We start from the raw sequence: 13,850 nt of genomic DNA, 5'->3' as shown, positions 1-13,850 counted from the left end.
AGATTAGACTGATCAGAAGACTGCTTTGGAGCAGTACTGAATCTTTCTCTTTATTCTGCAGAATAAATATCTTGAATATTCTCAGTTTTGTTTTCTTGTAGCGGGCAGATTAACCTCACCAATCATTGCAGAAGAATTTCTTCCACAATATTCAGTCGCTTAGGATATATTTTGTGTATGGGGCTTGGTATGCCCCAAAGGGAGGATATATAGTATGCATGTAAGTACGTACATATATAAGGGAACCCAAACAGTAATGTCTATCACTCTACCTAAAATGCATCACAAACAAATGTAACTGTAGGAAACAAGCGTGACTTAGTTGTGAGTCACCCGAGGTGGCTCACCTGTCTTAATCATATATACCTTAGATGTGCCACCATTATAGTAAGTCTAAAACATATTTCGCTTATGTGTGTCAACATTTTAGTAAGTGAGTTAAGCAAGGAAGATTAAGGGGAACCACGTCACCGTTATTTGCTGACAAGATAGTTATGGGGTGGATCCAAACACAAAAGGAAGGGGAAACCAACGGCTACCAAAGACAATAGTGGAGAAACACAGAAAGGAAAGGGCTCTAAAGAGCAACCAACTGTATGAAAATGTGTGCTGTAGTTAAAAAGAAAGTTGTTCTGCAGACCAACTTGGCTTTTGTTACTCTGTAACAAAATTGACCTGAGAACTCAACATAACCTTGACTGCTGCCTTTTTGATAAAGAATGGAAGACTTATTCCCCACGACAACCCAAGGCTCATTGATGCGCATCAGTTTCCGAAGTATAGCCCGTTAGGTCTGATCCAACAGAAGAGCTACTGTAGCACGAATCGCTGAGAAAGTTCATGCTGGCTATGATAGAAAGGTGTCAGAACACAGAGTGCATCACAGCTTGCTGCGTATGGGGCTACATAGTCGTAGGTCAGAGCGCCCATGCTGACCCCTGTCCACCGCCTAAAGTGCCTACAATGGGCATTTGAGCATCAGAACTGGACCATTGTGCAATGGGGGAGGGGGATAGGGTCCGATCCGATCGAGCATCTGTGGGATGTGCTGGAACAACAAGCCTGATCCAACTTACAAGACTTAAAGGATCTGCTGCTAACGTCTTGATGCCAGATACCACAGGACACGCCTTCAGTCTTGTGGAGTCCATGCCTCCACAGATCAGAACTGTTTTGGCGGCATGAGGGGGGCTATATGTTGATTCCTCAATATGTTGATTCGATCAATTCCTGCATATTTGTCTGATGCCCATTCATGTTGCGAATTGCCCATTGTATCTCTCACTCACACACACACACACACACGCACACACAGTTTGGTGGGAATAGGTAGCACTGAAAATAAATTCACACACATTCCATACTTAGTATGTTTTCATAACCTTTTGCGAGGAAAATTATATGTATAAATACAGAAAATAAGTTTACAATTCTTCTATTCTATTTAGAGATGATATACACCATCAAATGAACATTATCCCCCCAAAAAGGAGAATTGTTTTAAATCCTTTATTTCCATTTGTTAAAATAAGAAGAAAGTGTGTTGAATTGTTGTTGAACAGTGCTCAAAACAACATTCCTTGAAGTCATCATGCATAAACCCTAATTCCCAAGTCATAAAAAAGTTGGTCAAACCAAAACAAACATTAGCCACAACATTGAAACCACTGACAGGTAAAGTGGACAGCATTGCGCATGTCTTTCCAATGGCACCTGTCAACGGGTGGAATATATTAAGGAGCAAGTTAACAGTCAGATCTTGAAGTTGATTGTTGAAGTGTTGGAAGCAGGAAAAATGGGCAAGCATAAGCACTTGAAAAGGGCCAAATTGTGATGGCTAGACAACTGGGTCAAAGCATCTCTAAAAACGGCAGGTCTTGTGGGGTGTTCTTAGTGTGCAGTGGTTAGTTCACTAGAAGTGGTCCAAGGAAGGTCAACCGATGAACGGAAAACAGGGTCATGGGCCCTCAAGGCTCATTGATGCACGTGGGGAGCCAAGTCTAGCCCGATCCCACAGAAGAGCTACTGTAGCACAGATTGCTGAAAAAGTTAATACTGGCTAGGATAGAAAGGTGTCAGAACACAAGAGTGCATCGCAGCTTGCTGCGTAGGGGGCTGCATAGCCGCAGATGTGTCAGGTCGCCTATGCTGACCTCTGTCCGGCACCAAAAACTCCTACAATGGGCATGTGATGGTGAGCCTATATTGTCTATCCAATATTGGTGGTGGTTTTAATGCTGTGGCTGATCTGTAAATGTAGTGCATGTTTTTCCTCATTCTCTCATATTGTTGCATTTGCAAAACTGCATATGGGTGTTCCCATGAATAAATTGTCTCTTTGGATCACTGAATTGTTAAAAAAAAAAAAAAGCAAATAATACAAACTCCATTCTAATATTTTACCAACATGTGATGATTATGTCCCATTATGGTCTGAGAGAGACAGCAAAAAATGACTGTACTTCATTGGCTGAGTGCAAGTTTATTTAGTTTCCTAAATAAAAAGTATTGAAATTAATTTGCCCCAAATCCACACTGTAAAAGTTGCAACAATGTGTAAAATACTCTCATTCAACACTACTCAACACTTGAAAATATTCATGTCATATTCATGTTACTAATGTAAACAAAACATTTTTTTTTTTTTTTAAAACAACCAAGCTTTAGCAATGTAATGTGTGTGTATCACAGATACACAAAAATCCCGAACACTTTAAGTAAAAATTCCCAAAATTAAGTAAATGAAGGCCTTTGAGTTTTTTCACAAGTAAAGAAAGTGAATTGTAGATGTCCTCATTCATCTTAGAATACAATCTGTGTATTAGATGAATGCTTTGCCAATTCTTAGATTAAAACCTTTTCTTGCCACTGTGAACAAAAGATAGTCTCATGAGACCTGCATTTCAAGTGTTCAGAAACACAGGTGCCATTGGAACTAGACGATTGATGTCATTCACTTCACCTATTGGGTTTTTTGGGAAAAGCTTTTTTTTTTTTTTTTTTTTTGGGGGGGGGGGGGGGGGGGGGGGGGGGAGACTGTTATCACTGTTAGCTTTTCATGAAGCTGGCCATGTCAGCCTCTACAAACGTCCAGCCGTCTCAACTCAGCTGTCCAGAGAATGGAACAAATAAATCTTTATTTGCTGGTAAAACAAAAAAAAACAAAACAAAAGAAAAAAAACAAAACACTTGTGGAGTTACTAGGAAGATTGCTTAACCCCAAAACATCCCAAATCTTAATATAGTAAACCACATTTGAATGTCCAGTGTGTGAGCTACTTTTTGTCCTATGAGGTCTTTTATTTACAGGTGGACCAAGTTTCTTTTCAGTTTTGCAGTAATGACCCTTTTTTGGCTCCAGAGAAGTGAATCCACAGCACACTCAGAAAGCAAAACCTTAATCAGAATAAGGCAAGTGGCTTAAAAAATAAGCAGAATTGCTAAGTCCTGTTAGGCCACATCGTATCACCGTTTTTTGTCCTTCTTCCTCTTCTCTGTTTTACTCCCAGTTGTTGGAGTCACGGCAGGCCTCCTGACAGGCTGAACCAGAACCCTGCCGTTGGCCCCACACTGCAGCGTGTACCTTTCTGGGGTCAGGGGTCGTCCTGCATCGTCTCTCAGTCGGGCCAGGACGTCCCTGGTCAGCTGCTCTATCTGCTGTCCCACGGCACCCAGAGTCTTGGTTGTGAGATGTTTCTCCCTGAGAAGCTGGTCTCGCTGAGCCTGCAGCATGGCCACTTCCTCCTGGAGCCCCATGATAGCGTCTAGTTTGCGCTTGCGGCAGTTCTGCGCCGCCAGCTTGTTTTTCCCCCGCCTGCGGATGTCCCTCAGCAGAGTCACCTGCTCGGGCGAGAAGCCCTGGCCCTCGAGGACCTCCAGGAACTCCTCCACGGGCATGTTGACAATCTGCAGGGCCGAGAACGGGATGCGGAGGGCACGGGCACGCACCTCGTCGCGACTCAGCTCCCTCCCATCCACACTCTGGTCTTCGTCTTCGCTGAGAGGCTCCTCCTTGATTCCCTTGGGAGAGAACGCTGCCACCGAGGTCGGCTGAAAGAGCGTGGGCGAGGAGTAGCTGTGGTCGTGCCACACGGCATCACTGAGGTCTTCCAGGGACCAGATGGGCAAGCGGTCACAGAAGCCTTTGGAAGGGATAGAGTCCACCTCGCTGCTGTAGCCTGTGGCACCACATTCATCCCCACAGTACGAGCTGGAGGAGGACGAAACCACGGATGTATCTGCAAAAGTTTGTAGGACATTAAACAAAATTATTGCAAATTGAAGACTGAATGACAATATTAAGAGAAACTCTGCTTCATCAAACAGGGCTGGAAATATGGGTATTGACCACTTATTATGACCCACCTGGTGAAGCTGGGCCTTGGGAACTGCTTTCCAAGGATAGACCCGAGTCAGATTCCAGGTCGTCCAGTATTCCCGGGTCTATACTCCCCATGCAATTCATCAACTGCGTATCAATTGTGTCCATGTTCTCCAAAGCTAGCAGGTTGATCTGGTCGAACACTGCCTCGTCCAGACAACCACCCACTGCACCATGGGAGGACGCATTCCTGGTCACATTACATACTGAGGCAAAGGGAAGTGCAGCCAAGCCCAGGGTCATCCCTGGCGACGAGTCTAGGTGGGAGGAGTTTGTGGATTCCATTCTGAAGAGTGTGGCTTGTTGCTGGGTGACAGGCCTGGACTCATCCCTCTCCGACGTCACGCCATAAACGCTGGTCACCACCGCATCACGGAGACTAACATCCTGGCTGATGGCTCTGCTGATGTCCGAGTCGAGGTCTGAAAGGCGGTCAGTGACTAATGCGTCCAAGTCCTATGCAGAACATACATACACTTCTTTACTTAGGCAAATACACTTGTATAGTAATTCAAAAATGGTAGAGAAAAATTGCAACTTCAAAATATGTGATGATATATTGTGACGAAAAGAATGAATGACTGTGTTAAATGACATGCAGAGGTTGAGGGTCTGCAGTCAGTGTGAAACTTAAGGCTGAATCGTTTTGGAGAGAGGCTTAGATTAGCCAGCCAACTGACACTTGTTTTGCAAGGAAATCACTTAAAAGTAAAAATCATTGGCGACAAAGGATACATTTATGTTCTACAAATAATTGTTGTTTGATAACTACTAAAATGTATAAATTTGTTATTGGCAATGTGAAAGGCCTATTGCTTATTATACCTAGCATTTAATAATTACATGATGTGGCAATATTATTCAAGCATTTGTGTAATGCTGTGTATTTGTTGCAATTTACCAATAAGGAAAAGGTATTTCAAAAATGTCATAGTCTTATCCTATTTTACATTTAATGCTGATCTGCCAGTTACTCTGATCTGTAGTTATGATTCATTTATTATGTTCATGAAGTTCACTGAAGCAGAACATTGAGGTAATTTGAAGTGAAGATCAATGTTGAACACTAATTTTCTTTACAAAGAATTTAGACAGCGTAAAGGGGATCAAGGTACCAAGATAATCCTTATTTCATATTCACTATGTCATTGTTGAAACTTTGAATTTAAATTATTGTTCTTAGTGCTCACAACACTATTGTGTATCAACTGAAAAGGATGGTCAAAATTAGATATGAAGTATAATGATCATATTGCTGCATGTTCCTTCTTAGTATCGTTTTGGCATTATGATAGTACACCTTGATACCATTAAATTAATAATAATAATAATCCCAAATACCTTTATTTGTATAGCGCCTTTTATACACAAAATGCAACTATAAAGCACTTTATAAGAATAGAAGGCTGATAGCGATAAAGAAAACAAGCACTATGCATTTAATAAAAAAATTATATTATATTTAATTCCAGACATTGAATATCATTCCTCAGCGAATGATTTTCAACCATTATTTCTGTTGAAATATTGATCAAGAAATATTAGTCTTGAACTACCAAGATGACTGGAAATAACCTTAAATTACTGCGTTCATATGAGAGCTGAAATTGAGCTGAAAGTTGTAGTTATATCTGTTTCTGTGTTTGGAAACTACATGGAACTTTTCTTTTGTTTTGGCTTTGGCCAATGGCAAAAACAACATCATAACTGTATCTTTTAACACCTTGTGTGACGAGTCCATTGTCCCACCCCGGGAAATGTGAAGTGACAACACACACACGGACATAACTTACATCCAGGTCAGTAATAGGCAGAGAAAGAAAGCTGCTCCAGTGTTGGTCAATGGCAACAGCATTGGGATTGGCTGGTAGATCAGACAGGGCATTATCAGCATCCAGCAGATCCTGAAATAGGCAATAGGCATTTTAAATATTTTACCAGACACCACCCAGACTTTGACAACAATACAGATGAACAGAATCTTATATTTGTGTATATTCAATACACTTCATTTATCCATGTGGGGAAACGCTGCATTCATTCATTTCCACTGAGAACCACGGTATTAAAGGGATTTTGTGGCTGATTTATTTGTACTTATTCCCCCCCAGGTGCACGCACACACACACTTGAGGAGACAATTTCACAGTTCACGACTTGAGTGACCACTCATTGCTGAACAAACAGCGGACGTGTGAGCAAATATATGACTTGTCAACAACAGCGATTGTTTACAACAGCGAGGAGGCGCTGAATGCGGCTGGTTGCTCCAATGTTGTCCTCCACCAGGGAGAACGCTGCAGACTATCAGCACACAAAAGCTGAGCTTTCTTCGGCAAAATGAATACTTTGAAATTAGTTACAGAATTAGGGGTGGAGCAGAATGCAAATAACGCACAAATAGTTGTTTTTTACGAAAATTTGTTTTGTACCGATATTTCCAAAGTTATTAAAGAAAAACATTCTGAAAAATCGTCAGTCCGATCCGAACCGTGGCGCTTGGCTGCAAAGACAAGAAACTGAAGCAAGTCCGGTCGCTACAGAGTCAGATCTTTTAATTGTTACTTTTTTATCTTTTCTGATTAAAAATGTCGCTCTAGACGCTAGACAAGCACTTAGCTTCTCCGCCGGCTGCACCGGAGCACGGAGCTGGAGAGGGAACGAGCGGAGAAGGAGAGGGGCAGAGAACGTACTTCACCGGAGGCAGAGAGTGTAGGACAGGTTGAAAATGATCACACTGATTTAATAACATTGGGTAAGGGTTATTGTATCTGGGGTCAGAGGCTCTGTCCGTGCTCCGTCAGCGGGGGGAACCGAGTACGCCCAGGAGGTGGAAGGAGGGCGGTGGAAACTGAAGCGCTGGTCTCTGAGAGCCAGGAAAATAAATAAATAAATAATAAATAAATAAATTAATGATTCAGATTGTATGGCCGTTGCCGACAAATTGTCCAAACGATCGCATCTACACTGGACATAACGTATTAGCCCTAACCAATTATGTACTGTATCTGTAACAATCATCTAATGTGGGAAAAGACTCCATACGGAACTTCTCAGTAAAAGAGGCTAATGTCACCAACGACTACCTACTGCCTTTGCCAGATAATATTTATCCAGCAATGTAACGGATTCCATGTGGGAAAGGGGCTAAAGAGACAAACATACATAGGTAAAAGATGTGTGAGTTTGAAAAGCCAGAGTTGAGTGCAGATTACATCAAGGGAAATTACAGCAGACTATATGGACCCTTGCATATTGTTTTCAAATAATGTACTATTTCTTTAAATTTGAAATGGTAGAAGACAGTTTTTGGTGACGGTAAAAAATATCCATGTATTTGTTTTGGCTTACAATGAAACAATAAAAGGTTAAAGAATATTTGATCTTGGCTTATGCCGCACAGAAATACTAAAATAGCCTTGACAATATTATTGGCACCTTTCAGAAGTTGTAAGAAATAATTGGATTTCAAGCCAGTGATTGTCCTTTCATTTGTAACTGAAGTCACAATTACTCGAGTGCAATCTGAAAATCAACCAGTGCAAATTGAGAAAAGTTCTTATTCTGTGGTTCTGGGTCACTGTGTGTACCACACTTAGATAAAGCATAGAAAAGGCAGAGAATTGTCTGAGGAGGTCAGAAGGAAGATAGTAGCCAAGTATGGATAATATCAAGGCTACAAGTCCATATCCAGAGACCTTGATGCTCCCATGTCCACAACGTTAAATAAGTTTAAGAGCCATAGCACTATAGCTAAACTCCCCTGGACATGGCCACTGGAGAAAAAAAACAATCAAAGGTTACAGTGAAAGATTGTTCAATAGTAAAGAAAGAACCTTCAACTGCAAAACAGATTAAAGAAGACCCCCAGAGACAAGGTCTTGGATCTAAATGGCTATAGGAAGCAGTTTCTGTACTATTAGCTAATAAAATAAAGACCTGTGGAGACTACAGGGGTGCCAATATTTTCACCCAGAACTGTATGAAAAAAATAATATGACATTATTATTATATTTTCCTCATGGAGAGATTGCTTTGGAATGAGAAGTCCATATTTGGACACGGCAGATGACTAATAATTGATAACGCAACTAACATTGTTAGTTGCGTCAGTTGGTGAAATCTGCCAAAAAATACAAGCATCGCTGTGTTCCACCAGCTGCTGTCACGCACACTGGAAAAGCCTGTAACGGATGCTATCATCATTAGCTAGGACTTTTATACATACATACCTCTGATTCCAGTGTGGAACTTTGAGCCAGCCCACTTTTCTCCTCTTCAGCACTGGCATCGTCTTCCTATTGGGACAAAGGAAGGCAGAGAGAAAGAAGGGGGTTGGTCATGAATAGAGATCATTCCATATTAGTTAGCATGGACTGCTACATTTCTAGCTCGGTGAACCCAAACCCTGTTATTGTCTCAAAGGGGATAACCTACACAACGGTAATTGTTAAGAACATTAACTGCTAGTTGTAATGAGCAATGGCTTGGGCTGCTGAAGGAACTACACCCACCCCAACAGACTCTTGACCACAGTGATCTGTGCCTCTTATCGTCCTCTGTCATCTGTGTTCACGTTCACAACTGATATATGTTTATTTTATTGTGCGCGCGCGTGTGTGTGTGTGTGGTAATCACAAGAGGATTTTGCATGCGGAATGTGTGAGCAGGTGTGTTTAGTGTATATAAGACTGAAGGCCTCTTTATATCTGTGAAAGACCAGATCATTGTAGATGAACTATTATAAAAACCCTAGAAACAATAAGGTGGATCACTAGATGTTTGTTACCTTTATATAACATATAGTCAAAAGCCCTCAATCACTCAAAAATAAATAAATAAATAAATAAATAAATAAATAAATAAATAAATAAATAGTTTTGGACATAGACCTATAGACTTTAAGTGTCCATTTCAAAATCACAAAAAAATCTGTACTTCGTTCTTTTAAAAATCTGTAAGTTGAGGAACTGAACAGTAAATACTTTTTGCTTGGCTTGGAATATTTACTTAAAGAAAGTTGAAGAAAGACTAAAGGCAAGGGTAGAACCTCAGACCAACAGCTGGTAGCCCTGGAGTGGGGAGATACAGTTACTGATCCAGCTACATCAAACAGCCTCAGGGATTACATCCACATGGCAGCTGTTTCCCCAACTGGAAAGTGCATTAGTAAAGAAAGAAAAATACCTTTATAGCATTGTCTCAATCCCCTATTCCTAAAGAGCCAAACATGTTTACAGGCGCTACAATAACATTCTATTGTATAGCAACTTAGACTTGGATTCAGTTGGCATAATGCACAGTGAGCAAGGGAGGACTTCTGGTGAAAAAAATAGAAAGGGTCAGAAGAGTCTGTTGGCCTACAAGACTCTAAATTCTGTCCAAATCATATATTTTGGTCAATGTAAAGGATAAACCAGTCACCTTTGGACTATATCAGAGATCATGTCAATGCTGAAAGTGGAAAACCGTAAAAACAAGACCTTTACTGGAGGAGGCTTGTTATGACAATAAGTCACAATAAGAGGGTGACAGGTGCACAGAACATTAGGTAAGGTATTTAAGTGCAGTGTTTACATCAAACCAGTTTGCTTGGCTCAATAATTGCATAAGGGGGGGACGGTAGCTCAGGAGGTAGAGCTGGTCGTCTAGTAATCTAAAGGTTGCTAGTTCGATCCCAGGCTCCTCCTGCTAGCATGCTGTAGTGTCCTTGAGCAAGACACTTAACCCCTCATTGCTCCTGATGGCTGCGTCCGTCGGTGTTTGATTAATTGTAAGTCGCTTTGGATAAAAGCGTCTGCTAAATGACTTAATGTAATGTAATGTAAATGTAAGAAATGAACTGGTTTAGTTGTTTAGTACTGACGAATCTAGAAAGGGTGATTATATTTTAAATCTGGAAATCCACATCTTGGGACTACATTCATTCAAAGCTTGAGTAAATCCATTTCATTTCACAACTTCCTTTTGCACAGAATGTTGGCCAAGAGTGCATCTGCTGCACTCTATTGGAGAACTGTTCCATCATAAATACTGGATTTCGCTGCTGCACTCTATTTCCTTTAACAAACCTCTTGGGTAAAACTAGGAACTGTTTTCATTTCATTGTGGGTGAAGGGCACAATTGCCTATGTGTTGATGTATAATTTATGTACAAAACTATGGGAGCTGTTCCTGTAACCAGTTTGTTCCCCACACTGGTACACAAAGTACTCTATGTGTACAGATTGTTTTATACATACATTTGCAAATTTGCTAAATGTCCTATTTTGACATTCTGACTTGTCAACACAGAGGTCTGTTGTGAATGTTTTGATTAATAGCATATTGTAAGTTTTTAGGCAACCTAGTAATGTTTAGGCTTAATGAATATTGCCAATTGTTTTCTTTTCATTAATTCATTGTTAGGGCATGTTGTTTTGATGTGAGCTGCTGTACTAAAGTATCAATCTATCAATTCACCTCGGTGGGAAACTGGCCGGCTCCAGGGCATTCTTCTTGCCCACCGTTATGGAGGTGTTTTCCGTCATCCGCAGCACCATCCCCGGAGCTCTCAGCCTCCAGGCTGATGTGGCTGCTGCTTGCAGGCTCTATGGACTCAGACTGGTCCCCGTCGGGCCCCTGGTGAACCAGCCAGGCGTCCAGCTGCTGCGTGGGGAACCTGGGGGAGCCCAGAGCCCGGACCTCGTCCAGCAGCCGGCGGGTAGCGAAGAAAGAGTCGAGCTCCGGACACTTGGGATGGACAGTGTAGCCATCCAGAGTGTCCCTCAGGCTGTGGAACGGCGTCTGGATGTACCCGGAGCTGGGGCCCAGGCTAATGGGGAAGGAGCCGCTCAGGTAGCTGTCCACATCCACGCGGACTCCGATCAAACTTAGTAGGATCGTGAACTGGATCAAGCCTTCCGTGAAGTATTTTTTCGCGATTTGCATTTTTCTAGATGCGTCGACACTGCGCGGTGACTTGTTCGATCGCGACCATGGGAAGACAAAAACCCCCAACAAAAGACCACGCGTTCCCCTGTCCTGTCAGACAAAGAGGCGTTAGCTTGTAGCTGTTAGCTCGTAGCTTCACGCTATTAGTTACGGGTGACAGTCATCACCGTCTATCCGACGGAAGCATAACGTAAACAGCCGCCTACGTCGAAACAGTTATTTGAAACAAACGCTCGTATCGGCGAATCCAAGGCGACGCTAACAGACGAGCATGTTCAACGCAGCGTCAACGCCGGCACTGCCCCGGTAGTGTGTGTCGGGATAAAGGGGGACTGCGCTTCAACATTTGCATAACTAAACTAACGCGAAGGCCAGGAAGAGTTTACGCAACGGCGCGTGTGATTGGGTCCAGAGGGCTGTCAGTCACGTTATTGACCAATCAAAGAGAGCGTTTGGCTGCGACCCACTGATAGGCCCCGCCTCTTTTTTTTTAGAACCGTTCAAAACATAACGTTTCCCCCTTTTTTTACGCGTGCTGATTTGTGCGTGCGCGTACGTGGGCGCAGAACGCCGTGACATGTAATACTGATCAAAGATTGATGGAGTTGATGTTAACGTCTCCAAATTGTGACCCTAACCTGCTTTGGTTGCGCTTTAGTCCGGCACTGCCCCTAGTGGCAGATGACTGCATTGCTGTTTGAACTCGTTGAACTCAGAAAGCCCCAAAACAAGCCTCCATCACTGTACCAGCTCTGCAAACACTGTTTCCCAATCCAGTCCCCATCCACCCCCTGCCCTGTGCGTTTTACCTCCTTTAGCTCCGACTTGGGAGACAGGGGGTTGGGAGAGACTGCTCTAGACCGTGCAAAATTAGGAGGACATAATATGGTAGGACATAGTGCAGTCTATTTTCGTTTATGTAATAAGCAAAGTGAAATGCCTGTAGAACTGCATTTGATTATGCAAATGTGATATCAGAATCACAAGTATGTTCTCCACGAACATTTGCACAAATACATTTGGATGCATGCATTGTAGGGTTAAATTACAAGATATATTTTTTTACAAAGACAAATGGTATGGTAGTAGTTTAGTATGAAATGAACAGCACTCTAGAATTAATATGTCACATACAGTATATATATATATATATATTCATATATTCTATACACATATATTCTAGTTACAGTTCCCAAGTCTATATAAGTACTACATAAGTACATACATAAGTACTATACAGTACTTTATTGAGTAAAAACAAACATTTGAGCTACTAGAACAGAGAGGGGAGAGCCGCACAGGTTTCGCTAATAAGAGTTTGTTCATCTGCAATGTGCTGAAAATAAACCGTTAATAATCAATGTTTAATTCATATTAAAACAAGATAAATAAATACATGAATGGAATACAATGTATTCTTCATTCATAACAAACACAATTCCATATTATGGGTATGAGAGCATAACTGAATAACTAAAATACAGTGACTTGTCATTTGTCTGGCTTTTCTCTGCAATACTGTATGTGTTATCGAGAGTAGTTTAGCATAGGTATGTATATAGTCTGAGTCTAGAGTTGCTAAAGGCAGGATTGTGCTTTTGCATAGACAATACAGTTGTTCGTCAGCCCTACTGCTTCAGGGAAAAATTATACAGGTGTCATGGAAATTTGCTTCTGATAGACTGAAACCTCTTGCCAGACGGCCCCTCTATGCTGACCAGATGACGCACTCCCAGTGTCCTAGTGATCCAGGTGGTTATCAATGAGGTGAAAATGGAGTCAAGACTAAACATACACTTTAATGTAACTTGTGTGACAGCTAGGGCAACGATAAGTCGGCAGTGCTCAATACCAACATTTACCAGCGGTGACAGTTATAATATAGATGAATTTCAACATCCTTCCAGCTGATAAATCACTGTTTTGTGGTGGTCTAAGATAATAAGTGAATTTGAATGTATACCCACAAGAGCTTAAACATTTCCAACTGCCCTGTAAGGTGTTTTTGGAAGAATTTCTATAGCCACAGGTTAGTGTCATGTAAAAATAATAGTAAATAGCACCCCAAGTAGAGATGGGTTAGTTGAGATCACTCAAATAGGGGTATGCGTCCCCCTATAGGTCATCGGAGGTACTAAAAGGGGTAAATATGGCCCTTCTCCCGCTCATGGAGAATATTGGAAATCAATATTCAAATCAATTGGATTTGAATTAAAATCAAAACAATTTAAAAGGATCTCTGTCAAAACTAGGTGTGTGTCTGTGATGTCACGCCCTTGCCGGACCGAATACCTTGAGACTATTCATTTGATTAAACCAAAAAAGAAGGATTCAAATTGGGAAAAAGTATAGGCCTCCATTTTCTTTAAATATTAAAAATATATTTATTGTGGTTAACGTTATCAAACATAGAATAACATACCAGTAGTTAAAAACAAGAAAGAAAAAAAAAGCAAGTATATTACATACACATAATTATTACATTACAGAGGCCTAGTTCATGATGAGCGACGACACACAGAGCTGCACCCTTGCG

General features: G+C 41.5%; 1 protein-coding gene across 1 annotated transcript; it reads right to left on the bottom strand.

Annotated features, from left to right (window-relative positions):
• Positions 1-2,466: 2,466 nt before the first annotated feature.
• nfe2l3 (nfe2 like bZIP transcription factor 3) lies at positions 2,467-11,618 on the bottom strand. The gene is made up of 5 exons (XM_080017097.1): positions 10,844-11,618; positions 8,614-8,679; positions 6,175-6,285; positions 4,366-4,837; positions 2,467-4,238 (listed from the first exon to the last, which is right to left on the bottom strand). Exons 1-5 carry the CDS (start codon positions 11,309-11,311, stop codon positions 3,466-3,468), a joined length of 1,890 nt encoding a protein of 629 aa, XP_079873223.1. The 5' UTR covers positions 11,312-11,618; the 3' UTR covers positions 2,467-3,465.
• Between the last annotated feature and the right edge of the window lie 2,232 nt (positions 11,619-13,850).

The sequence above is a fragment of the Zeus faber genome (genome assembly GCF_960531495.2).
Source record: "Zeus faber genome assembly, chromosome: 1".
Taxonomy (NCBI): domain Eukaryota; kingdom Metazoa; phylum Chordata; class Actinopteri; order Zeiformes; family Zeidae; genus Zeus; species Zeus faber.
Note: the sequence above shows the minus strand (reverse complement) of the source record. Positions and strands in the feature narration are given on the sequence as shown.